The sequence below is a fragment of the Gadus chalcogrammus genome, chromosome 3 (assembly GCF_026213295.1).
Source record: "Gadus chalcogrammus isolate NIFS_2021 chromosome 3, NIFS_Gcha_1.0, whole genome shotgun sequence".
NCBI lineage: Eukaryota > Metazoa > Chordata > Actinopteri > Gadiformes > Gadidae > Gadus > Gadus chalcogrammus.
The window spans coordinates 17,898,256-17,925,720 of NC_079414.1; the positions used below are offsets into that span (position 1 = coordinate 17,898,256).

At 44.2% G+C, this 27,465-nt stretch overlaps 1 protein-coding gene across 4 annotated transcripts in view; it reads right to left on the bottom strand.

Annotated features, from left to right (window-relative positions):
• fbxw7 (F-box and WD repeat domain containing 7) overlaps positions 1-27,465 on the bottom strand; it is an 82,606-nt gene that overhangs the window by 7,349 nt on the left and 47,792 nt on the right. For 3 of the 4 annotated variants that reach the window (XM_056586377.1, XM_056586381.1, XM_056586379.1), the window contains 6 exons: positions 9,389-9,471; positions 8,396-8,537; positions 6,700-6,834; positions 5,547-5,670; positions 5,278-5,414; positions 4,468-4,581 (listed from right to left, as the gene is read on the bottom strand). In XM_056586377.1, the coding sequence (XP_056442352.1) occupies positions 4,468-4,581; positions 5,278-5,414; positions 5,547-5,670; positions 6,700-6,834; positions 8,396-8,537; positions 9,389-9,471 (735 nt within the window). Of the gene's footprint in view, positions 1-4,467; positions 4,582-5,277; positions 5,415-5,546; positions 5,671-6,699; positions 6,835-8,395; positions 8,538-9,388; positions 9,472-13,145; positions 13,514-27,465 lie in introns of those variants that run through there. The other variant, XM_056586380.1, reaches the window with a different exon arrangement.

The window sequence follows — 27,465 nt, forward strand, 5'->3', positions numbered from 1 at the left end:
CCATCTGCCCGCCCAGGTCTTTGTATACTAATTAGTTAAGGTAATGAACGGATCAAGACATCTGCCGAGCCCGCAAGGGAAGAACCCGCAATAGGAAGATGACAACCGGCGACGTGGTTTGACGCTTAAGCAGCTTTGCGTTATAACCAAACAAGGGGTTTTATTCACAATCATTTGTCAGCCCTAATACCGCATGCATAGGAGAAGACCGCAAACGGAAGGAATATTGTAGACGACCGAGGTCTTTAGGGAGCCATCATATTTTTTTAGCAAGGCAAAGCCAGAGGTTCATGTTCCAGGAAGGGGAATCACGCATGTGATCAGAGCCTGCTCACACGCGGCGTGTGGGAGGGGAGGGATATCACAGATGAGCGGCTGAGGACGTTTATCTGTGTGGGAAACCGCAACGGTTGGCTTGGCGTGCACACACGCATTCCTCCCTGAACCTGAACTGTATATGTCATGATACGTTTCGGTCGTTGTCGTTGACCCCCCCCCCCCCCCCCTTCCCACACACATTTGACAATGTCTACGCAGTGCACACAGTATAGGTTCCTTCATACCATGCCGATTTGCAATATGGTATGAAGATTAAAAAAAATACGTAAAATAGGGAAATTCAAGAGACTCCCTAGATATGAAGGGAGCTTAGGGGGCTGGGTGGGGGGGGGGATGACTCTGCAGGAACCTGCCTAAATGAAAAGCTTAAGCCAGTAATAGCTAGCCATTACATTATTTTTGTCACACTGCACCATTATAGGAGGGGATGATTATAAGTTGGCTCCTTGGCTATAATGGCTTGGTTGAGGAAGCCAGACTGCAGGACTCCCACGGCTTGTGTTATGCAGACCGCCGCCCGACCGTCCCCCCGGCATGCTTGAGGGACTCTGCATCTCATGAAAGGTATGCTCGGCATGCGATAGATCGCTAGGAAATGGCTGGGGGTAAATCCGCTGGCCCGACACCCAGCAGGAAACATGGAAGCCCACCCCCTTCCGTCTATTAAAATGCCCAGCTGGTATTAGTGCCGTCAAATGGTAAATCGTTCATCACCGCGGCCACGAGTGCATGGAACCTTCTGAAGGACCCATGTCAAACTGTGTGCCGTGACGACTGCACCGGGATGACCATGGAAAGCAAGAGTCCTACGGAGACACCAACAGTTTCAGTGGGGGGAGAACTAAGGTTATACGCCGGGAAATCTCTGAACGTCGTTTGAAGCCGTGAGAACAGGCGTCGAGGGGAAAAGCCCTTGCCTCATTGGGTCTGAAGGTGTGCCAATATCCATACAGCGAGAACATCTGGCAGAGCACACCCTCCCTTGGATCTGATGGCAGGAGACAGCAGCGCTGCCATTTTAAATCAGCCCGACAGCTGAGACTGGTGCTGACTGACAACACCAAGGACATGGGCTGCTCTGCTAAACAGCAGGCAGCCTTTGAAGCAACGCGTGCGTGTGTGGGAATAGAGAAAAGAAAGAAAGAAAGGCAAAAGGAGGGCTGATTTGAATTTAACATCTTCAGAGGTAGAGGACGAGCAGAGAAAAAGAGGCATCCAGGACGTATACATCCGTGCACCGGAGTCTGCATAAGGCCACAGCTGCTGTGGCCACTGCAAGCCACCGTTACCTGTGGTTTAACTTAAAAAAAAAAAAAAAGCCCAGCAATTTCAAAAGATTTATTGGCTGCAATTACATTTGGTCGTATGGCACCTTCAGTCAATGCATCAGACTGACTGCCTTAATGTCTTATGTAATTGGCCTTTATATCCAAGGTTTTTTTTCCTCCCCAAAGAATGCAATTCTTTTATCGAACTTGTGTGTCCGCGTTACGTCCCAAAGCTCTTAAAGAGGAGAGGCCGGCATTTGTGCCTAATCTGTTCATGTATTCATTTCATGATTGCCTCACAGGTAGGGGCGTAATTCCCTGCATCGCTGTATAATAAGATATTAGGAGAATATTAAAAAGCAAAGACCTTGGAGCGGACGTGGGACGATAACACCGCTTTGTCTGTTTACCGCACTTTCATGAAAAGCGATTAATAATCAGATGCTACATTTGAATTAATAAAAAGCTTAAGGTTAGTTTGCCAATTTTGGATTGAATAATGAAACGATGTTAGCTTCAGGCTGTACCAAAATACGCAAGTTGCTATATTATAAAAGAATGCCTTGTTGGCTGATCTCATCCGCCCCAGCAACTAAACAGGGCAAGTAACAACTAACCATTTCCTGACTCTGTTTTGGTTCTATATTTATACTGAATAATATATTTGGTTCCTTCCGAAACAAATGCTTTTGAGCAATGGTTAGATTGCAAGACATCCAAGAGTCATTAGGGCCGGTGGGAGTTTGCGTCACAGGCTACAAAATAAGACCACGGTCACACAAACATCCTTAAATGTCAACCGCGTGGTCTTCACAGGTTTGGTCCTGGTATTGGTTATTAAGGAAGGATTTGGTCTGGAAAACAGTGAGGCAGTCATCCAATTTTCTACACTGCAGAATCTGAGTCATACCAGCATTGGATATTCTGTGATACACAATACCCATCCAATTTAAATCCAACAAAAAGAACAGCAGTTTAGGATCATTCTAACGCAAATATCGTTTTTCATCATCGTTTCTTGAACTGAGATACAGCACACGTTTGTGCCGTTGTGCAGACCAATTTCTGGAGTTTTCCTTCGGACATCCAAGCCACTCAATGTTTTGCATTTGTGATTTCTGTTAATGTTGCAGCTTCTCTCGTCTTTGCTTGGTATTGGAGCCACATGGAAACCTGGATCAGTGTCTTCCTAAAAAACAAATATCACCACCTAAGGCTTCAATGTCACCAGAAAATAAGGCACTACCGTGTCCACCCCTGATACATGTGGACAGGTTGAAAGCCTTTGCTTTGATAATCACCCCACGGGTCTTGAAATGCTTTGGTTAAGAACAGACGTTGAGTATTGACGGCAGAGGAGGGGGATGAGTGAGCATGGTGGCGGCATTGCCGGTGTGTGTTGCCTCCTGTTTGGGACTGGCATCGACAGCCACTTAAAATCAAATCGTCCACTGAGCTTAATTGGACATTCCTCTCCGGTGAGGATTTCTCTCTGTCAACAGCAAACCATTGAAAGGAGAGGGATGTGCATGGAATATATCTATATAAATATATATATAGACAAATACACAAGGAAATTTTCCGCTTCTACGCTCAACATCCTTAACTTAATAAACAAACATGACCCACATGCATTTCTCCTTCCCTCCGACCGGCTTTCCTCCTGGTTGCTTTGGTTGAGCTTAATTTGGGAAGACATGAAAAGAACGCGCCATATTCGATATTGACAAACTACACAACCAACCAACATGGCGGCGTAATCCGTGGCTGGCTGCAGGGCAATACCAAGGAACCTTCGGGGGCAACAGGACTCAACTACAGATGTTTCCCCACTTGGCGGGGTGGTGCCACTGCCGCTTTAAGTCCATAAACCCCTGATCTTAGCCTCGGCTGCGGATGGGCGAGCCAATCAGTGGCGTGTGGCAATCAGATGACCTTGGCCAGATCTGTACAGATCAGCAAACGCTGTGGCTGATATCCGTGTAATTGCGGCTTGGCCCCGATACAAACCTTTTATTCGCTCATGAGGAAGAGCCTACGCAGGAACAAAACGGGCCTGTTTATCCCCCTTTCCCTCTCTGGTCCACCGTGTTCAAATCTTAAACAAGCCAGAATTATCATGCTGGACATCCGCTTTCTCAGAGGGCTTTTATCTCCTCTTTATTCCTGCAAAAGCGGATGCCAGATGCGATACCAGCCTCGGTATTATTTCCAATGTGATACAATTCCTTTTTTGCACATGGAAACACAAAGAGGAAGGAGCCAGTGCCTTAAGAGACACACATTCGGCCAATGTTCTGCAAAAATGCAGTCCAGAAAGAGCTGTAATGAATTTGAGACCAGCCGAGGCACAATGTTTCTGTTGCTGCACCGGCTTAAGTATAAATACTGACCCAGAGTGTGGGATTCCTTGCCATGCCGCAAGTCATTTCACTGCAAAATGGCTAAATGCTAAATAAAAAAAGGACAAAATGGAGTCCTGCAAGGAAAAGTTTCGGTGGATGTGCTAATGCCAGTAATCAATAACCATCAGGACAGGGGGTGTGTAGCATGAATGAGAAGTTGGCTGCAGGAGGGAGGCCATTTTAAAATGCATTGCTTGGAAATGCGTAACGCTAGACAAGGGAACTGCTGACGCTCTGTTGTGCGCTGTACAATGACGTTGCACAACATCTTGAGCTCCTGAACAATTGAATCCCCCATGCTGTTTAACGGGCCTAGAAAGGGAAAAAAGGTAGACAGGAAAGCCTTGAAAAACAATCCCAATGAAACCCCCAGCCAACCGGACTCCAGCAGAAAGAGGGAGGAAGATGAGGGGCGGCAGTGAGGGAGGGAGATGACGGCGGGGGCGGACCCTTACCTTCCCCGTGACAGCCGACCAGACCTTGAGCGTGTTGTCGTCAGAGCCACTGACGATACGGTTGCCGCAGAACTGGAGGCATGTGATGACGTGGTCGTCGTGACCCTTCAGCACCTTGGGGTGGGGAGAGGGGAGAGGAATGAGGGGGAGGTCGGGGGGGGGAGACAGAAGACGGTTATTAATGGGAGGTTAACCGACTCAACGTCCACACGGCTGAGGACACGGGAGGCAGGTGGTGCTGTATGCGGGCGGTGTACACTCATGCATGACACACACAGCTGTGTAGACACACAGCTTTTATAAAGTTTTCTGTGTGAACATTTTGGGGCAGAAAGTGGGCCAGGGAACTGCTAACTCAGCAAACCCCAGAGCACGTTGTACATGCAGTTGGGTTTAAAAGAAGTACAGTAAGTACACCTATATCACCATTTGTCAGAACTACATAATTTCACCATGAACTGATTAAAGAGTTCCCTCCCATGCCTTATTGGAAGGTGAACCATATAGCTGCATGATGTGCATGGCTTCGTGGTTTTCCTTTGACCGGCCCGTAGATTGAAGTATTCTGCAGGTACTTAAAGAAGACGAATGGAATCGTCCTGTGCACAAGTATGAATTCAATATAAGAAATGTATAGCTTATGTTTTATATAAAATGCAATACTTCTAGCACATATTGAAAGGCAAGGTCTTTCTCCCATTCAATTCATTTCATTTAGTCACTTGCCCTGCACAGGGATGAGATTCAGCGCACACAGGAGATGGATGACGACAAGGAATCCAATAGAAACTAATGAAAGGAAGAGCCTACCTTGGGTGATTTCAGGTCCCCTCTCCTCCAGTTGGTGTCTATCCTGTGTTGCCTGATGTAGGCACTCTTCCACGGACTGTGGGTGAAGCCGGGCTTTGCCGCCTTCCTCTTCTTGAGCAGCAAGGGTTCATCGATCCCTGTGGGAATTGAGGAGAAGATAAGATCAGAAGAACGCAGAAGGAACGCTTATTCAATCCCCTGAATGAAAGTGCCGTTTTGCCCTTTATGTTTCTATAGGTGTGAACCGGCAAGGACTTCGTATCACGCACCCTCCTCTCTACACTTTTCCCTCCACAGCAGGTTGTCCTCGGCCAGGATGCGCCAGTAGCGACACGTCTGGGCCGCTTGGAGGAGGTCCTTTGGCTCCAGAAATGACAGCACATACAAGGCCAGCTGGAAGAGAGACAAGAGAGGATGCCCTATGTGTTATTAAAGAGCTTACGGTGTGGAATGAGGTGAGACACCGTTGCATAGTGAATAGCTGAAACACAAATAGATAGAAATTCACCTAAAACTAGATGAATTTGTTTCCCCATGGACCAAAATGGGCTCTCACTTCTCTCATTTCCGTGCAAAGAATATTATTGAAGCTATATATAAACCTCCATCACGCTTTCCAATCCACTCACAACTCCGACTTGAAGTTGCCCACAAATTCAGTTTCAATGAACTGGAAAAAAGGAAGATTAGACTTCCCCCTCACATGGCACGTTGAACCCACTCTGGCTTATACAGTCCCGAGGGGATGGCTCTGGGGAGGGCAGTGGTGTCGACACCATTTCAGGTCAATGTCACCGACTTCCATATTACACCTAACCCACCACCATGATCCCATAGCTGATCAACTAGGAGGTGGGCTGTATTTAAAGCCGGAAGGTGACGTTGCAGCAGCCCCAAAGCCAATGAAATCTCATTGTAGTCACTGACTGTTTTTATGCAGAAAAACAAACCAGCAACAACCCACCCATTAAAGATTGTTCATTACACCTTTAAGTGCGGCAGCGTTTGACAGAGTGACAGAGTGTTCTGCGATGGGGAAAAATCAGACAACTTAAAAGGGTTCTCAAGGAGAGCGTATGGGTGAAGGGAAGATGTAGCGGCGTGGACGGGCCGAATGGGGGTCAGGCGGAGGTTGATGTGATAAGTGAGGTTTGAAGTGGTGGCAAGGGACAGAGAGACAGACAGAGAGAGAGAGAGAGAGAGAGAGAGAGAGAGAGAGAGAGAGAGAGAGAGAGAGAGAGAGAGAGAGAGAGAGAGAGAGAGAGAGAGAGAGAGAGAGAGAGAGAGAGAGAGAGAGAGAGAGAGAGAGAGAGAGAGAGAGAGAGAGAGAGAGAGAGAGAGAGAGAGAGAGAGAGAGAGAGAGAGAGAGAGAGAGAGAGACAGAGACAGAGACAGAGACAGAGACAGAGAGAGAGTTCTCACCTCTTTGGGCAGCAGGGAGATGAAGTCTCGCTGAAACTGTGGTTCGATCACTTGCATCATGTGCTTGACTTGCGTGGGCTCACAGCTGTCGATCAACTCATCCAGCGCCAGTAGCTTCTCCGGGCCACTCCAGCTCTGGAACACACAGCAACGACGGTCACACATCAGGAAACATCACGTGGAACATAAGGGGCTTATCGTTCCTACAGTTTTGCAGAGAATTGTGGGTAATGGAGTCACACCAACTAAAACAAAAAGTTGAACGTCGGCGAGAGTGGGCAATGGAGTACCGCCAATACTTCGCACACCTAAGCCTACTAACTAGATTTCACAGTGGCCTAGCATGCCTAGGATGGCTTTTAGACAGCGAGCTTGCTTATCCGGCCTCTCCCGCTGTAGAGCGGTGAGATCCCAGAGTAATCTTTGTCGACGAGGTAGAACGGAAAATGTGGCACATGCAAACCACCTGTAATCTGGCAGTTGAAAGCTGCAGCGAGAGGCGCTGGCTCTGCAGATAATTACGGGGGGTTCAAAGGGATCCTTGCTCGCGACCGTGACGGGCTGCCTAGCCGGGAGCCTCTGCTGATGGTGTGCCTCACCGCTAACACAACCGAGGGCTCAGGCGCTGGCTTACAGTGCGAGCGTCTGAATCAGGGTATGGCAATTTACACGCGTGTGATAAGCGCATCTTCTCACACGAGTAATTACCACTCACCTACACATAGATCAGCAGGGTGCTTCCAAACACCGTTTTGCTTGATGGAAGTCACATCACAGAATGTTACGGTGTGTGGCTCTTGATATTGAAAACACTCCAGACCAATTAGACGACAGAGCAGTGTAAACAAAGGAGACCCGCCACCTGCTTAATTTAATTTTTTTCCAAGTCCAAATCAACTAAATTGCATTAGGACTTTTGGGTTTTCCCATGCGTGGTGTAGGATTCCAATTAAATCACGCCCCCACAAACAAGTCTTAGTTGGACAGAAATTACCAAAACATTCCTTCTAGCCGTGCTGGTTCAGGCGTTTAGTTATTGCAGGCTGAATGGCCCACAGGCCTGGACTAGACTGGGGAATGTATAGAATGTAAGCTGCCTGCGGACAAATTGATTAAATTAAATTCGTATTTTTCACAGGTTAGGCTTCACAACATAGCCATAGTGCCACACACACACACACACACACACACACACACACACACACACACACACACACACACACACACACACACACACACACACACACACACACACACACACACACACACACACACACACACACACACACACACACGCTTTTAAATGGAAAGGAAAAAAACCTAAACAAAGAACTGTATGTTAAGTTGCCCAGTTAAAACAATAAGCAGATTTTATAGGATCATAAAACACACTCAAAGTCCTTTGCGGAGGAACACTCACTGGGAACTGTGCTTTTACTGTGAAAAGGTTAGGCTTATTTCTTTTCCATGCTACAGTGATTCATGGTAATATGGGTGGGCGGGTGAGGGGGGGTTAGAAAAACAAGAGAGTAATTACCTGTACAGCTAAGCAAAATTGATTAGGAAAAAACATCTGCTTTTAGATTAGATTTCTTTGGCGAGGGCTTATCAAATCACATGGGAAAAGTGAAAGACCAAGTATCGCTGGACTCCTCTGCATTTGCATACATACACCGACTTCTCTCGCAATATTCACCTGAAATGTCCGGAGCCATTCTTGGAGACCCGTGGGTGGCTGGATGGAGGTGATTCGCCGTCTCTGTGTCCCCTGACCGTTGGCTGTTCTGATGTGGCCAAACGTGGTGGGCGTGGCCGGGCATGGGACTATCCCCGTTGGGCTGCAAGACGTAGGGAGGAAGCTTGAGTGTTGACCTACTGAAGAGTTCACATGCAATACTACACATTGGGAAGAGTGTCTAAGTTTAGATGGATGGGAAGAAATTCAGTCTAGAAATGTCACTTTGAAGTCACTTCAAAACTGAAATCCACTTTGGCACAAGCAAAAGGAAGATTGCCGCATTGCATGACATAAGGTGCTATGGGAAAAGTTCAAGATTGAGTTAAGGAAAAAATAATTCCACATCATGTGCATTGAACTACTATACAGTGGAATATTCTCCACCCCCCCCCCCCCCCCTTACCCAGAGACATCAAAGTGTGTCCCTTAGCTAGGTTTCCCATTTTAGACCCCCACCCCCCCCCCCCTGTTAAAAACTAGCTGGACCTTGAGGGCAACATCGGACTTCAAAGGGCACCCCTGTGCCCGTAATGTAGGGCAGTTAACAGAACTCAACCAGAGGAATACCTCAACCCTTCTGGTATTGGGCAAAAGGAAAATGGAGAGCTGGAGACCTTGTCAAATGGATTTTATTTGTTGTAAGGGAAAATAGGCGAGAAGCGGGCCAATCAAACGCACCTGAGAAGAACCACTGCTCAGATAGAAAAAACTGAGATTTCTCTTATACATCTTCAAAACATCAGGCCATATACAGGAGTCGAATCAGGACGGGAAAGTCAAATGAATGTTGTTGCTACTACAGTTACACCACTTTGATATACTCGTCCCCTCACAGGCATGTTTACATGTATAAAGTATTCAGAGCCTTTAAGCGCATCACATTATAGTGGTTGACGTGTCACCCCGGTGCAGTATGCGAGGCCCAGCGCAATTGGTGGCCGGCCTTCTTACCTTGGATACTCTGTGCCTTTGCAGGGTTTTTTACCAGAAGGGAAAGATCGGACCTCGGGGCCATGGTCCAACTTCCTCTTCATCTGTTTGCCAAGGAGAGAAAGAGCGAGAGAAGAGAGGGGGGAAACAAACATGATCAGTGACCGCGCCACATCATTGACATCACACTCCTATTCAATGGCCTCCTTCGAAAAAGCAAATAGAAACATACCGAAGTGCGGGATGCCAGAAATAACTTATGTGAATACAAGAGACTTGGCGGGTGGTATATAAATCACAGAATGCTCCATTCTCTGCCTCCTGATTATTTCATCTCAGAAAATGTGTTTTTTTCTTTTTCAACACGGAACTGAGATTACCTTTTCTGATTTCACAGTTCCGCTAACCCTAACCCGATACTCCGTCCCAGACGTCATCTCACTGATTTACAATGGCCAGACTCTCAGCAAACACCATCCCAAGACGTGCATTCAATGAGAATAGGGACCGAAACACACTGATTATTTTTTCAAAGAGTTTGAAGGCGTGCATCTCTTCTAAAACAACACCTTCCATAATTGACAAAAGCAAGGATTTGAATGCAAGACTTTCCATAATGTTTCTTTAGGGCTCTTTCGGTCATCGGTGAAGACGTACAAGCAAATGTGGCTTGTTGACCCAGATGAGGGTCTGGCCACCTTCCATGCTGGAGGCCAGTTGTACTAAAAAAGTCAATATAAGTGAACACAGACACCAAAGACTAGAAATGTGGACACAAGCTGGGCTTCAAACATAAGCTTTTGCACTGCAGGAACCATTTAGTATCACAGGCTGGCCTATTCATGCTGGGGTAACACGCCAAGTTTGGTTGGACGGTTAACCTCCAAATCAAAGAGAATTTTAAAACAACCTTATTTATATTAGCTTCCCTTTGTTTGAAACAAAAAAAAACATAAAATACGCAGCACACATTGAATATAGCAATTTGTGGAGGAGTAAGGACGATGGAAGTGGTCATCCAGAAAACCAGATTGCTAACGTCATATTTCCTCTTCCTGGAATGCCCTACAAGAGCAGCCTACACAGGCTATTGAAACAACTGAGGTTCAGCCAATCTGTCTCTCCGTTTCTCAACAAGGGCATTGTTGTAGTGCAAACAGTGGAAATAATGCGTTCATTTCTATATACATCAAATCAGAAGATGGTGAGTGTCCATCAAAACAGAATGCGGGCCGGTCTGCATTCATTTAAAGATTATCAAAAAGCAAGTTGAATAAATACACGGGCTGCTGAACTGTGTTTTGGGGTCAGCCCGACTGGCCCAAATTATTTTCTTTGGCTACTGTATAACGCTTTAACCCCAATCCCCTTTCAAATGAGGAACACATCCACAAGCCCTTTAGCTCAGTTTTATTTGGCTTTATTAATAGTTCCAGTGTTTCAGTACTTCGTGTTCACTGCTTTTGGTTTGCTGTAGATTTTTGGTTTTGGGCTGAATAACCATGGACACACGTTATTTTGATAGTCATCATTATCTTAAAAGAAGAGGGGCCCTGAAAGGCATTAATTCAAGCAGATGTAACCAATCAATGCGATTCAAAATGTTTAATATCGACAAACCACCAGTGAGAAAAACACTAGTGTAATGTGCTACTGTGATATTACTCTAACGCAGTTACACATACACAGCTATTAAGCCTCTAAACAGGAACGAGAGCAGGCGGCAGACAGGAGACGTGGGCAGCGTGTCGACCTGTAGCACAGGTTTAGCAGGACCTGTGGAGGTTTGATTTCCGCATGCCATTTGACTAGTACACTCAACGCCAACAAACCAAACAAGAGAAGGAATGCTACAGTCGGAAGTTCACCGGAGGGCACCGTCACGACAACGCCTACTCAGAACAATAAAGGCATGCCCCAGAGCCGGAGTGATACGGTGATGAGATTTATTTTTTGGTCAAACCCTTCCGCACCACCCACCCGTAAACAAACACTGAGTAAGGAAACCGTAACAACCAATTAAGATTGGAGCCAGGGCTGTTGTGCCTGTGGGCTGGGAAGGACATCCCAGGACCGGGTGAATGAATGGCCAGTACGAGAGGGGAGATTGATGCAGGCACACGTCTTAGGATAATGATGCTTTCAATTCACCAACTGACTCATTTACAAATAACCACCGACCATTTCAGTGGCAGCACTCGTTACAGACGAAGGGTCATTCAAAAGTGTGTTTCATTCAGTGTGTTATTAAGCATACAGGGATGGGGGCGGGGGTGGAGATCGAACAACTGTACAAGATTGGGAAGATGTTATCGATAGGGAATGATCTATTTAAGGAGCGGAAGATCTGTGTGTATACTGCGCTCCCTCCCTCCCCAAAAAAGGACAAACCTAGTCGAAAGGGCGGAAAGAGAAGCTGTAACCGATTGAAAAAATAAACATTAAGAGGTCTTCCCGAGGCACTTCAATGACGGCTAGATTAAGTAACTGCAGAATAAATGCTGCTATACTGTATTGGTCAAAACAAAATGCACTGGGAACATACATTTTCACCTCCTATGGATTCCAATATTTAATTTTTCATCGGCTTTTGAGCTGATGAATAGAACATTGCTATAGTAAGCTTAACATTATCCCCGACAGAGGGTTGCTTCAGGTTGAGATTGTACAACTAGAGACATGGGAGGGGCAGGTAACTTGCACGCTAAAAGGGATTCTCAGTTTCCAGGATCATACTGTATTTTCGCATCATAGAGGACAAAACCATGCATTAGGTTGCCCGTTTTAAGTCAATGTCACTGAATTATCCCTCAAAATGTTTCTAAATATAGGAGCTAAAGCCCTTGCAGATCTTAAATCAGGGATTTTATTTTAGATTTCTATAATAATTCCTACAATACACCCCAACGCAACGCTTGAACATATTATACTCCACCAGTGTGACACAGTGACCCATAATCTATGCCTAAAGCCTGGGGCAAGTCCACAATGTCAGGAATAATACTCCACTAACACCCCACTCACATCATACTTGCACCTTGGCAGCAGTTTGGCCAGAAAATTATAGAATTTGCATTATCCTGTAGCTTAATGTTGCTACAGAAATTAATGAAAGAACCGAATGCATCGTCTGGCCGTAACGGTAATATCCGAGTCTGAATACAACCGTTGCCTTTTTAAGGCATTCGTGGGCAAACTGTTATGCCAATGGGAGGAGGACCACTATCAGCTATAGGATGTAGCCCCCAGTGGCAGAGCACATAGGTTGGAGGCAACGAGAAAATCCGATTCTAAAACATTGTGCAATAAACCCAACCATTAGAAGGGACAGACCAATTCATAACTACAAAAAAGTTATATTTTGCCAAAAGTGCAAAGGTTCCATAAACGAATAGTCCAATTTGAATCCGAAAGAACCTGGTAATGCACCACTACAATTAAATTATTTAACATAATCCCATAGGCACCGCAATTCGTTTTATTTTATTTAAAAGAAAAACACTAGGAAAGGAATGCCAATTTGCAGTCTGCAGAGCGCATAGCGTAGTTTCTGTCCAAACTAATAGGAATAACTAACTCAGCATTTCTGCCGGTGGGTACGCTACACGGGTTCTCATCCTCTGCAGTGGTCATTGAAAAGGGAGACGCGCAGTGAAAGCAGACGCGTTAATAAACATCGAAAGTAGACGACCGCGCCAATCAAATATTCTTGATGCGGCACGTCAAAATCGCAGAGAACACTGCACGTCGACAGCAGTAGGAAAGTCAAGCTACTCACTTTATAGAAAATCATCTTTAAAGTGCCGTAGAACCCCATCGTGGTGCTTCGCGGTGGTTTCCCCCTTTCAGTGAAAAATGCTCAAGTCCAAATATCTACGCGTGGCGGGGAGATTGCTGTGACAGTTCGATGGCAGCGTTGTACTCTCGGGTAAATCCGACACTATCTCTGGTGTGAACATGCTCAGGCACAGCACCGCACTGCCATGTGTTGTAGTAGGCTCCTGCGCGGGGAGCTCCTCCGTGTCGACCCCGAAACCAGCTCGGATAGGAAAGAAACGACGCAACGCTCGTAGAAGCATACGCCACCGGTAGCCCCCACAGGAGTGCACAACAGTAAGAGGACAGAGATGGGGAGAAGGTAAAGGCAGTGGCACTCGCGATAGAGCTAGAGAGAGAGAGAGAGAGAGGGAGGAAAAGGGGGAGGAGGAGAGCCGCGTCAGAGCGCAGAGGAACCGTGCCCTCTTCTGCGACCACACGACGGCTCTTACACGGGGATCGGATTACATCCTCCCCGATGAAAAGGAGAAAATGGTGCAGTCCAAGATTCAATAGCATGCGAGGAGTATCGATTCTTTTAGGTTGAGACGGGGAGCCGTACGGCGTGTGTATGACGCAGACGTATTAGCCCAGCACAAATATTTACAACAGACAGACTGCACTGGTCGCGGAACCCCAAACAACCCATCCCTACCCTCTGCGCCCCGTCTTCCCTGCCACATCACTGATGCCAATCTCTACCATCTACAATTTATGCGCCTTCTACGTCTTTGGCGATAGTTGCAGCAGGGCACCACATTGCCATGTTCGAGCAAGGGTTACAAAATGTATATTGCCAAGATACAAATTTTTATTTCACAGCTGATATTTATGTGAACAAACTTTTGACTGATATTTCACGTCAAAATGGCCAACGTCTTACTTCAAATTGATTGACACATGACAGATCCTGTCTTGACAAACACAAATGGGCATTTTTTACTTATTAGAAGTTAGGTCTTGCACAAGTCTGCAAAGTATAATGCTCTGTTTACAATTTACAATCCAATTTGGTTAGCACAGAATCAGCCACTCCAAGCCTGCACCGGTAATTATTCAAAAATCTACAAAGGGGCGGAAAAACAGAATGTTTTGGAATGAGGAGATAACACTTCAGGGAAAAGAGTTAGTCAAATTGATTGCAACCCGGAAAGGACTAGTGTGGGTGAAAACAAATGAAAAATTTTGCGAAATTTAAAATTACATTATAAAGCCAAGGGGTTTTACTGCACTTAATGCATAAAAGAAAGCCGATACAACTTCAGGGCAAATATGAAAGTGTATCAAAAGGAATATGGTCAATATAGTCATTAAATCGTATAAAAAATATTTGATATACACATTACAGGTTTAAGGACCAGCAGGATGTTGCCTTATGAGGAAATTGTACCCTCACTGTAAATCTAGCTAGTTTATAGCTGCCTTTGTTGAGTAAAAACAAAAAAAAGTACACAAAGAGGGGTGGCTGGGAGGGGATCAGGGGTCTCTGGCAGACAGGGCGTTAGGGCCTTTTGTGTGTATGTATGTGTGTGTGTGTGTGTGTTTGAGGTGGCCCGCGTGAGAAAAAAGCCCCTTTGGTTCCTCTCCACTGGCCCAACCTTTACACAGCACATTGGAATGCTCGGCATGCGAGGGGGGCTGCACTGTGGCCTCTGAATGGTCTGCAATCTCCCTTTTGTACATCCCTTCTGCCACTCCGTAAAGCACCGACGACGGGCCTCCCCTCTGGCACTGACCACCCTGCTTACCGAGACCTCTCTGGTCACAGAGAGGGAAGACCCACCAAGCAGATGTTCATCAGGCCCGGCTCCTATCATCTTGTTATAATCAGTAAACTCCGCCGTGCAAACTATTTGGGCTGTACCAGACGTTGGCTGCGTTTCAGGGAAAATAACTGGGAGGCAAAATGCAAATGATGCATCGTTTTGACTTTTGTGCATAAATAGTATGCAGATTGTGGGAATTTCTTGTCTTTTTTTTTTATATACACGCCAGCAGAACAAACATGACCTTGGATGTGTGAAGTCTTAATCACAGATCCTTGGAGCTATGTCGCAAATACAAGAGGAAGTGCATCAAAGGATTCAATGCTTCTTAAGAGGGGATGGATGTGTGCTTTACAATTTAAAAGCAATAAATGCAGGTGCATGCATGCGTGTGTGTGTGTGTGTGTGTGGGGGGGGGGGGGGGGTCCCCTCTCCTGGTAAATGTTTAATATGTAATAGGCTAGACTTGGAAGGAAGATATTTTTCTTGGGCACTGATGCATCCCTAAAGAGAACTATGTTATTGTGCGATGTCCTAGCTGTGACAAAACAGGAGAATGGTGGTGTCGGGGTCAAGGATTAGGGGATTGGGGGTCTGGCATCAATGGATTTGTGCGCAACGGTGCAAGTCACATTCCAGATTAGACAGACGACACGCATGCGATGAAGAGGGAGGGAATGATGCTTGTGGGGGAGGGGGGGTTGAGAGATAGGGAATCATGGATCAGGGTATTTTGCCAAGCATAACCACAGTGTCATCTGCATGGGGTTTGGTTTAACAGCCTACTCAACGCGACTCAAGTAGCAGGGTTTTGATGGGGTTGGGGAGGAAATTAAATCAAGGGTCAAGGGCTTGGCGTCTCCCATATGCCATCAATTAGCAGGGATAGGAAATAAATGACAAATTCAAAATTCAACTTTTGAATTTGCCTGGAGCTCATTTGCAAACTGAATTTCCAATTGATGGTTAATCAACTGAAAACGAATTAAACTATGATTCAATTTATTTGCAAAGGACCACCAACGGCTCAGAGTTGGCGGTCCAGCAACACACAAACACAAGGCCAAATCCCACTGGGTAATAATGGTGGAACTTACTGGCACAGAAAATAACTGACATAAATATAAGGTTGTAATTCTTGTTAACACAGCCGGATTTCAGAGAGGCTGGAACACAGCAGAGGCTACATATTTACTTTGGGAACCAATAAAACAAAAAGGGAATTGGATAAACACATACAAATGATCGCCTTCATTTATTTCACAGTTGGCAAAACTGAAACCAAATCATCTTTAAATCATCTTCTAGGAAACAAAACAAAAAAATCCATTCCCCACCAGAGATTAAGCAGGCGGATTGAGTCTAAAGAAAACATAAAATATCGATAAAAAAAAATCATTTTACAATTGTGCCACTGTGTTAAATTCAGAAGATACAAAGTGACTAATGACCTAATGGTCTAATTAATTGAGATTAGCTGTTTAATAATTTCTAGTCGTGTCTTTTTTTTCCACTTTATTGGGAATATGTGATTTGTCTTTTGGCTCAACGACAATTATGTAACGCCCTGCCATATGGTTTGGTTTCTTGCCGATTTCTTGCCAACGGCGCTGAATTCAAACTGTGGTGGACACAGATTTCAACTACCGTCGTAATGGAAGGCTTACCGATAAGACAGGTTGATGTTGCACCAACACTAGGTTTGTTTCCCAAATATCTTAAAAATTAAAGGTTGTGATCCGAAAAACTATCAACGTAGCTTTAAGTAGTGCACAGCATTTTATATTGAGCATGCAACAAGAGTCCTAATGTTTGCAACGTCAAGTGGAAATCATGGTTGCAAGCTCTAGTTTCCGATCAAAAGAATTATTGATGGGAAACACCAATTCTTCAATGGCAAGAATTTCACATGTAGCATTGCTATTTCCCTTCCAATCCTGCAAAAGCTTCTCTGATGCCGAATTTGGTGCTCCTATTGGGAGTGGTTTCGCATCAACTATTTAGATGGCTCATATATGTCCTTGATGTTGATCATTCAGAATGATGCATTCATCGAGACAAAAGCCAGGTAAATGCCCATGGGTACACTCAGGTTTTGACCTGAAATATTGCAAATGCTTCTTTTAAAACATTTTCAGTTTTCAGAAGGGAAGGAAAAATGATTTAAATGGATGCAGGTATAAATTGACCGGGCATTTAAAGAAATTGCGAGGGAACTTGGCAGAGGAATATTGCAAGATAGAGATGAATGACAGCATCCAATGAATTACTAATCATTCCTGGAGGCAGTGGACAGTATAGAATAGAAATGAAAATAGAAATCCAAACAGCTAGTCTCCTACCTAGGTTTCCGTTTGTGAAGGAAAAGTTATATTTTAGCCTAAAAATATCCCCTAATCATATGCCATTCTCCCAAACGACAATGCCATAGTGCACTTTCATTCAGAATGCAATCGAGATGTTTTGGAGGAACTGAGTTGGTTTATTTCTGTAGCCAAAACAATGTGGCCCAATGTGGTGGCCACTATCCATCGCATAGGATGACACCTCTAATTTCCCTGTGCACAAACAAAAAAAGAGCTATAAAAAGCTTAGCAAAATAAATAAACATAAAAAGGCAAGTGGACAAAAGAGCTGCAGAGAGCAGAGCTGTCCCAACTCCAGCTGTAAAATAAACAGAAGCTGATGGGTTTCAAGAGGCTGCAAAACAATACACAATAACTCACTGGAGAGAGAGTGAGGCCCACAGGAGCAATCTAAGAGTTGAGCACGAGTCATTGTTTTCAGTCTTCTGGGGATGTATCATATTGACAGTTGAGAACCGACAACGGGAACGTGATCAGTGTTTCGGATCTTTAAAGTTCATACGTGACTGTAATCCTTTATTCGCTCAGCTGGGTGGGGAAAATGGTCGGCATTCAACACTAGGTGAGTCGGCAATGGACGGTCTTTTCCCATTGTTATTATATATATGTAAAGAAGGTACAATTGATTGAGGCTCGGGGGACAACTGATCGGGGCTTTGAAAGGCCAGGCTGCTCGTTCCCCAAGAGCAGATCGGTTATCTCAGTTGGAAAAAAACACTTTAAAGCCTGACTTGAGTGCAATCACCTCCTACGTCTGACTGCACACAGTGAGAGAGAGAGCCATGAATAAATAATACACAAATTTTGAAAATAATATAAATAAATAAGAAGACGGGGCATGAGAGGATGTGGTGATGTTTAATACGTCCCAACAGAGTTTGAGTGATGCAATGCACCAGCAATAAAAATTATGCCTACTCTATAGTGGACATCGAGTCACACGAAATGCAGTGATAGTTTTTTGTGTGTATGTGTGCAAGTCTGCGTGTGTACACGAGAGCTGTCAGAACTGAAGACCTGCACGTTTGAAGTTCTGTGACCCAGGCATGGACACTCTTTCGTCATTGGATCATGTTTTCTACTTGACTTTGTGTCAGGGACCTACGCACTAGACATGAGCATACTCTCCCTTTTATATGCCTTCCATTGAACCGGTTACAGATACATGGCCCCTCAAGTTAACTACACTATTATCATCATTAATATTTTAATGTTGACTAGTGAATTTCATGAACTACTAACCAATTTACCTAAAACCAATCAAGGGGTGATATTAATTCAAAAGCGAATTTTAAAAACCAATAGCTGAAAAGGCTTTTTGTTGTTGTGTTGACATTGACATTTGCAGGGCTTTGTAGTTTAAAGAAAAGCGGCTTACTGTTCACGAGATCAAGGGAACCACATGCTGCTGAAGTTATAAAACAGATCATAGCGAGGGTCAGGCTGGTGGTCTTCTGGGAACTGTGCTAACAGTGCTAGGTTTGATGGCCAGGGTCAAGGGTCATAACTTTCATTTCAGAAGGGTGGGGGTGCGCTCTGTGGAACATTAAAGCTAATCTATTTGCCTTCTGCCTGCACCTCTAACGCTTCAACACCTTATATAAACTGTCAAACACTTGGGACAGATAGAATTTGTTCTCTTCCACTAGGCCCCTGTTAATTTTCGACCCTGAATGTCATCTCATCAAATTCAGCAGTGTCAGATCACCAGGAACCCTTTTAATGTTGGGCAGGGCTGATGTTTGAAGCCCTGATGTGTACATGGAATGATTGATAGGGATCAGGGTGAATAGGACAGTGTGTGGTTTTTTAGTAGCTACACACCAGGATTCAGACTGCTATACTGCATGCTCAAAGCCTCTGTGTGGTCTGCGTGTGATCACGTTTATGTAAAGGGAATCTTTTGCCAGTCTTCTATCACACAATCATTATGTACCCAAGTCAGCACAAGGCAAATGCCTTTCGTTTCTTTTGACACATTAGTCCGAGCAAGAAACTGTACCGCAGCCTTTAAAAGCATGTCTGACAGATGACTGTCGAAAGGAAAAGCTTCATGAGACTAATGCAGGGAGGCTATTAGAGCTTTCTTTGTTGACTTCAAAATGTTTCCTTACTGGTTACCCTCTAAGTAACAGGGTGGGTACAGCTTCAAAGAATACACTGCTTGAATAATTTAAAAACACAACCTGCAAGCCATTACTGAAATAGGAAGTTTGAGTGTACATAAAGTAGAAGGGCAAAAAATCTTCAAAATCGCTGTCCAACAGGAACCCTGCCATTGTAAAAGATACCCTTCTGTTTGTCTTCTATTAAACAAACCGTCTACTTTCCAAATACTTTTTGAGACAAATGTGTCTCGAAAATGCCTTAAAATGATGGCCCAAGCTTTACTAGGCACCATTCAACATATAAACAGTTGAAACAGTTGCAAACAAACATTTTTCCTGATCTCAACCAACCAGCACTCCGGTTCCCTATATAAATCTTCCACCCTGAATTGGCATTTGAAAGAGCCGGCTACCCACAGTCCTCTAAAAATAAAGCATTTAGGCTTCGTAATGATACTCCGTGTCACAGGGCATTCACTCGACACGGGGAGGCATGGCCACTGCTGAGATGCAGTCTGTGTTGTGTTCTTTACTCCTCTTGTTGTGTAGAGGGGATGGCTCGCTCTGCCACAGTGTTGTCCATTTTAGACATTGTTTATGGCGCATGCCATCAAATCAATTTCAAGAACTGCATTGTGACCTTGGTCGGGTGATAGATTTGACCTCTATTAGTTTGCAGAAAACAATTTAAAGGGTCATAAAAGTCATGCTCTGGGATGTAAACTGGGTGTTAACCTTGGAGGCTATACAGTGGAGTGCCAGTCTTGGACTTCAGACAGTGAAAAGATCCTATCGACTGGTAAAAAAATCATGACAGAAACATGTAATATGGGGACAGTGGAGTCAGGATTTTCAGTATGCAGCTTATTTTCTACGAGGAACTTTGATATAAAAAACAGTCATTCATGTTTTTGGTTCAGTGGAACAAAAGACAAAACCCAACACAGCCAGATATTTGGATACTGTTAAGTCCTTTCCGGGGGTGGAGAATAATAAGCAAAATGATGCATTAACCTTTCCAACAATGTTGAGGTAGGCCATCTATTAGAGCTTTTGTGCGAAGAGCATCTAATGTAAAAGTGCACTCGACACTTCATCTTTACCAAAGACACGCGTTGTAAAATGAGCATTAGAGTCTTGAGGAAGTTCCCAGAAAATTAAGACTTTCCCCTGCTTTCCCGAGGAAGTGTGAATGCCCAATTTTCTTTTTATAAAACAAAAAGATAAAGTTGAGGGAAGGAATCCTCTAATAGGGCCGCTGACCAAATTCTCACCAAGCATCTTGGCTTGTTCCCTTCCACTCATCGCTTTTCTTCCTGGGGCATGAGCCCTGCTGGGGTTACACAGACACTGAGGCGTTGACAAGTCTTATTGCCCTAGACACACAAGCGATGGGCCCCGTACACCGCTGCATAATCTAGATTACTCCACCTGTCTAATGACACTAAATGGGTTCACAAATGGCTCGAGTGGTATCTAAGCGTCCTTTCAATTTGACGCTTTTGAGGTGGAAAAATAAATGCATTGTCTAAAGATGCATTGTCAATATTGTTGACAGCTTAATTGTACAAACTTCAGGCGACAAAAGACTGGGCTGGCGGTCCCAAGTCACTCATGACCCCCATCCTCCCCGAGATGACCTTATCGTGGTGACAATAGACCATGTGCCTAATGGGTTGAACCCCACCTCCCATCTGGGGAGTTTCAAGCCTGTGAGGTGATTCGGGAAGAGAGGCATTTTATTTTTTTTTCCTGCATCCCTGGGTCTCCAACTCATCGCATCCTCTACACAGGACAGCTGTATGGTAATGAGTGCTTGAGGCTGGGGACAGGCCATAGTCACGACGACTGTTTGGCATCTATCGAACAAGGGCCTCCTTTCTCTGTGGCTGGAAACGCATGAACTTGGCTGATTAACTGTTCAGGAAACAGATGACGACAACCTAACTTCCAAAGCAAGCAACAAGCTTATTTTTCTAAAAGGGATTTCATGGCCGCAAACCTCTGCCAACTTGGTTGAACAATCGCAGGAATTAAAGCGGATGCTGTCGTTTTAACAGAATACTACACATGATCGTCTTCTGCCTGGTTTATAACAAAAAGGTAACTGATTAAGTGTTCTTGAGGATTAATCCAGGGCCACAAGCTCCCTTGAGTTGTCTCCATTTATCCAAAAAAGACAAAAAGGGAGAAATTGTGGGAGGAAGGATTTGGGAAAAATCAAGGCCATGCAGTGCGAAATATTCAAGCTTGCGTAACATTAAATCAGCACGGGCTAGACTTTTTAATGCCAGGCCAGCGGCAGGTTTAATCCTGATGCGACTATGATGAAGGACAGGCGAGGGAGGGGCTGGCAGTGGGAGACCCTGTTGCTAGCCCTCCCTCCATCGGTAAACTGTTGCCTGGTAACAAAGATTGTTCTTGCTGGCCTCCAGGCTGCAATACATTGCCTCTGGCTTTATCTGGGGATGAGACTCTTGTTTGCCATTAGAGTGAACCAATCCTGGCAATGACGGCAAGGCCTGCCACCCGATGCTGAAATCTGCAGAGCATGTTGACGAACACTTCTAGATTGGAGAGCATTTTATGTTGTTTTAAAACGCAAATATAATAATTCAGCAGAACTGGACATCACTTCAGCATTTGAACAAATTTATATTTTCCTCTCAATAGCACACCAAATAAATATATAAAAAACCATGCCTAACAAGCAGACATACAATGAAAGACCCACATGAGTATTTGTATGCACCAAAAGGGCCTGACATTCACATCACAGCTCTTATAATAAGAAAAGTACATCTGGGCAGCGCACCAACGGCCTGGAAATTAGGGCTGGAACCTTAACGCTTGCTGTTGTGCCCCTGCTCTAATGGCCCAGCCATCTGTCTCTTATTCAGCCTGTGATGATGTAGCTTAATTGATATGCAGGGGAGACGTGCATACAACAGTGGGCTGGCTTCCAAGCCTTCAGTCAGCCTGAAGTGGACACATCACCTGCTTTCTGTGTATTGTGCTCGCAGACATACGCCATGCATCAGCACCAAGAAATGCCAGATCACATTACAAAACAGTTACTGTATGTAGAGGCAATACGGAGTGGATTAGAGGCTAGATTTACAATGTTATTTGTAATGCTTAGAAAGGTTGGCTTCACTTCATTCCACAAACCGAAAATAGATTAATTGAGGGTGAAACGTTAAGGGTTCCCCTTAAAAAGCATAACCACAGCAAACCACCATTTTACGGCACTGAAGTATTAATAGAATAACTAAAAATCATTGGGCACCAGATCAAAAAGTATGGCCTCCATCCATAAAATATTATATAAATATTAATTGTGGCAATTAAGTCACGACAAGCGACGTGGCATACATTCTTAGGTCATCTGATACTATGCAAAGTGCATAGTCGATACGGAATAGAAAGTAAATAAGTAGCACTTGACTTTAAAGTTTAAAGCCAACGATGCATTGAATCAATGGTACTGAAAATGTCTGGGAAGAAAAGATCCACTACTTAGATTTCAAGATTAAATTACAAATATTGAAAAAGTTAAACAAAGCATCTTCGTCCACACTTTCATGCAACAAATTACACAGAAGTCCTACCTATTAATTACCCTCTTTAAGCCACTTTTAACACTACTTAAATGGCCCATTACAGATGTTCACATCCCCTCCAGTCGTCCAAAGTACATTTCAAACAAATGACTATGCTCCACTGTACAACTTGCTCTATATGTAAAGTTATTTCCCTGTCATAAATGAAGTGCACGATTCATTTCAACAAGATACCTCCAAATATAGAGCAAGTTAGCAGAATTCAGAGTGAAACTAAACTTTAGGGACTTGTAAACATAAATCAAATATAAGAAGACTTTATTCAACTTCCTGAAAAAATATTGCACTCTGTCCAGTGACTGGCCAGATGACTGGGAGCTGATTTGGCTCCAGTACAACTGGCCATAAGCAAAAAGAGGCAGCAGCACAATCTGGCCACAATGCTCTGAATAAACCCTGGGATCCCAGTTTCCCACGGTCATCACAAATTAAAGAGGCTGTTTGGGCAACATCAGCACTACACAGCAGTCTACAGAGGTTGCAGGGAGGGTATCCTCCTAAGGCCCAGAGAACATCTTAAGAGGACGCAAATGGGCTACACAAAAGAGCATCTGGTGACCATGTCTTACACGACTTCTTCATCCCCTACTGGTTTTGGCCCTCGGTAGAGCCATAAACACCTCATTAAAAATTGAACAGTTGTTCAATAATAGATTCTCTATAAGAGCAAGCGTCAATCTTCTGGTTGGCTACTCTCTGATAAGTTCAACATTTCGCATTGTTTTCAAAAGTAAAGAGTATTTATGTTGACAGGTAGTCTTAATCATGTTGGGGCTATCTGAAGCACCTTCCAATATGGTGAGTGTAAACACTCACCATATTGCATTGGTGGCAGTCAGTGGGAATCAAACCTGTATCCCTGGCAGTGTTGATGGTGATGTAATGCTCTAGCAGTGGAGCTAGACTTGACCAATGGAGTTCAATTGGGTGCCTCCAAAAAATTGTTGTGAAAGGAAAATTCGAGCACATCAATTACTTGCTGGATGAAACCTCTGAAGACGTATAATAAGTTGAAATTACTTTCCTTTGGGACGGCTGCTCCTATAAAATTGAGCTAATGATACGCAATAGGGAGAGGGAAATGGCAACAACCAGGCTGCCAAGCTAATTCCATCTGAGTCCTGTCACATTGGCTCATGTTGCTAGGACATAAGGCTGGGGAATCTAATGTAGCTATGGAATCAGGCTCATTGTCATCCATCACTTACAGCTAACACAATACAACTTCTTCACACACCAATACTTGGTTCAGAGAATGACTCATGTCTGACCAGTAGCACTGCAACCGGCACCGCAAAGACTACTGATGCAGAATCGCATTTTTATCATCCGATAGTTTTTTCCTATTAATTTCTAAAGAAGTTCAACCCGTTAACACAAATGTATTATTTTACTAAGGCAAAAAGCAAACCCACGGAATCACGTTGGCTTTCGGTTCATCGGCCCGAGTCCGACCGTTACAGCAGGGCTTCGATAGTTTCAGCAGACGCACGCTTCCATAGTATGAGACTAGGCCCACTTCCCATATCACATTATATATAACATTAGGCAACGTTTTTATGATATTGTACGGCAGGACTGGGAATAATCTTCCAAAGAGAAATCAAACAGGCGCCATTGTGGGGGATGGATCACTCTAAAAGGAAAAACATTGCAACCCGTTCTATTCATGTCTATAAAATGACTAACCCTTTATTAGTAGGCAGAGCTTTTTGTCTCTAAGGGCCTCATTTAAACATTGCAATAGCTACTAAATATGTTGATTAGTAAAAAATCCTTCTCAAATAATTATCTTTTGAGGCTTGCCATAATCTTATTTGTAGGGAAGCAAAAGAGTAGTGGGAGCACCACCATGGAAAACATTCCTGAAAACAATATACAGCACACGCTCACTATAACAATGATCACAACGGGGTCAATGGCTTAAAAGTACCACAAAGTAAGGGTGGGTCATCATTATAGGAATGATCCTCCTTCCTAGAACTCCTTGGTTTGATTCTCAGTGTTCGAAATCGAGCTGAAACCGGGAGTTGACTTAGACTTTAATGAATCCCATTCATCCATATTAAAAGTAAAAGGAATTGATCACTTTTTTAAGCTGTTTTAAGGGGGTCTGGGGATTGCTAATCAAAATGCAGGCTCACTAGGGAATGGCATCAGTGTAAACATTAAGTTCTAGGAGACAAACAAATAAGGTTAAGTTGCCTGGGTGTTCAGTAAGCGGCGATGAGTGAAGTTAACGCTTTAGACTTCTAGGTAACCCAATACGAAATATAATATACAATCCCAATCCAATGTCATTAAACCATTTATATACTTGTTAAATGTGCTGGCGTTAGGGTTAATGGGTTGGAAGTCAAGGCTGTGTCATGAAATATGACGCATAGAATGCGATGCCACCTAGCTTTGATCACAAGCACTGTGATTCAAAAATAGTAAGAATTATTGTACAAACAATTAATCATTGAAAGGCAGTTTGTGTGAGGCCAAGACTTGGCTCAGCTACCTCATCATTAACCACCTCAAAAGATAAATACAAGCGCTCTGCGCCTCTATTGACTAAGGATGTCAACAGTTAACAGTTAATCAGCTAACATTTCTGACCGTTTACACATCTCGGTCTATCGGTTTAATTTGCATATACACGGCGGCCAAAAATGTAAGCACCCTAAACAAAGCTCTGTGTGGGATCATTTCCTCCACAAAGGAAACAAAGTCCAATGTAAATGCGTGTGTTACTCTGCAGTTTAGTAGTAGTACTAGCAAATATGCTGTACCACATTAAGAACAAGCACCCGGGTGCCATGTCCGAGGATGGCTCGCAGCCAAAGATCATGTCGCTGCTAGCCGGGGGGAGAAAGAGTAATGTAAAACTGACATCCGTACTTTTGACAATATCCATTCCTATACAGTATAGTTAGGGTTGGATTCAGGAGATTTCGATCTGTTTAAGCAGTTTATCAAACACGAGTCAACAATGTTACACCAGTGTCCAGAGAAAAGCAGTACCTCAACAGTTGGCCCAACTTTCATGACTAAAAGGCAGGCAAGGACCTACTGACCTATTGTTAGAGAAGACAATAGAAGCCAGCAGAGAGCCCCTAGTACAGGCTACAGCCAGAAAGGGGACAGAGTAAAAGGTGGCTTTTGAACCAACGTTGTCATTGAAAGTTCACACCACTATGTTCCACCCGAGTACAACTCTCCTCTGGGGCGTCGTGCTATGCAAAGCCGCCATTGCTGGCGGTCGTACTGCCTACCCCTCAAAGGTGACCCAAAAACCTACACCTGTGCATGCACATCGAAGGATATAGGAGTCTTTAGTATATAGTCTTTCAAATATTTATATCCATCAAGTCAAATAGCAGAGGCTTTTATCAAAATACTACGCATGTAAAGTAGGAAAAGGACAACAAGACTGCCAAACATCAATTGCATAGTGCAAGTGTCTCGTCTAGAGATAAGCCACAAAGCAAGAGCTTCTCAGAATTCTTAATGTTGAACCAAGTGCTGCACCCCGTCGTCATAACAACCTGAACCTGCACTGAGGCTTTTATGACGTTGAATGCATGCAGGAAGAAAAGCGAAAAGACGAAAAAAAAAGGAACGACCTGGGTATTATGAGAACATGGGCACTAATAATAATGCACTTGGTTTTGTGGCAAAGGAAAAGAAACGCATAGCCAATGAATCACCCTGCACGATGCCCTGGCAAGCCCAATTCAAAAACGTGTGCACAGCATTGCTATGACTGAAAGCCTGTGAATGAGAAATAGTGAAGTTCATTATGCAGTAGGTTGGGTGCAACTCGGACTAACAAGGTTGAGTGGGGTGTTGACATGGGGGGGGGGGGGGGGGGGAAGCAAGCCAAAAAAACAGACAGCTCTTCGAACAAGTGAGTTTATGTTGCCCTCTAGAGGCAAGACATAAGTTCACTTTTTCTTTCTGTGTGGACTCTTTCACAGTAGAGATTTGATATTTGGAAAATGCAAAGCCAGGTGAAACATGGCGACATGAAAGGTATGGAATACACGTGAAAACTTTCTTACCTTTGTAAGCAGCACAACACCGGAGCAGCACATGGAGGAAGGGGAGGAAAGAAAATTCTCTTAGCAACAGGGACTTATGAAAGGGAACTTGCATCTGTTTATCCAATTAAAATGTGAAAAAGGAAAACACCATTCATGCTTTGTGCAGACTTTTGTTAATGGTGTTCTCCCCCACAGTGAAGTCTATGCCACAAATTGAAGTATGAGGAAGCAAATTAGCGCGGTATTTGCACAAAAACAAGAGGAGCGCTTCATTTTCCATACTGAATTCATTTGAATGCAAGGGATGATGAACAAATGTGACACCAGTGCAGCACTGAGTCTCTCCATCACACTAGGATACTCTGTTAGCAAACGGAGCACTTGACAG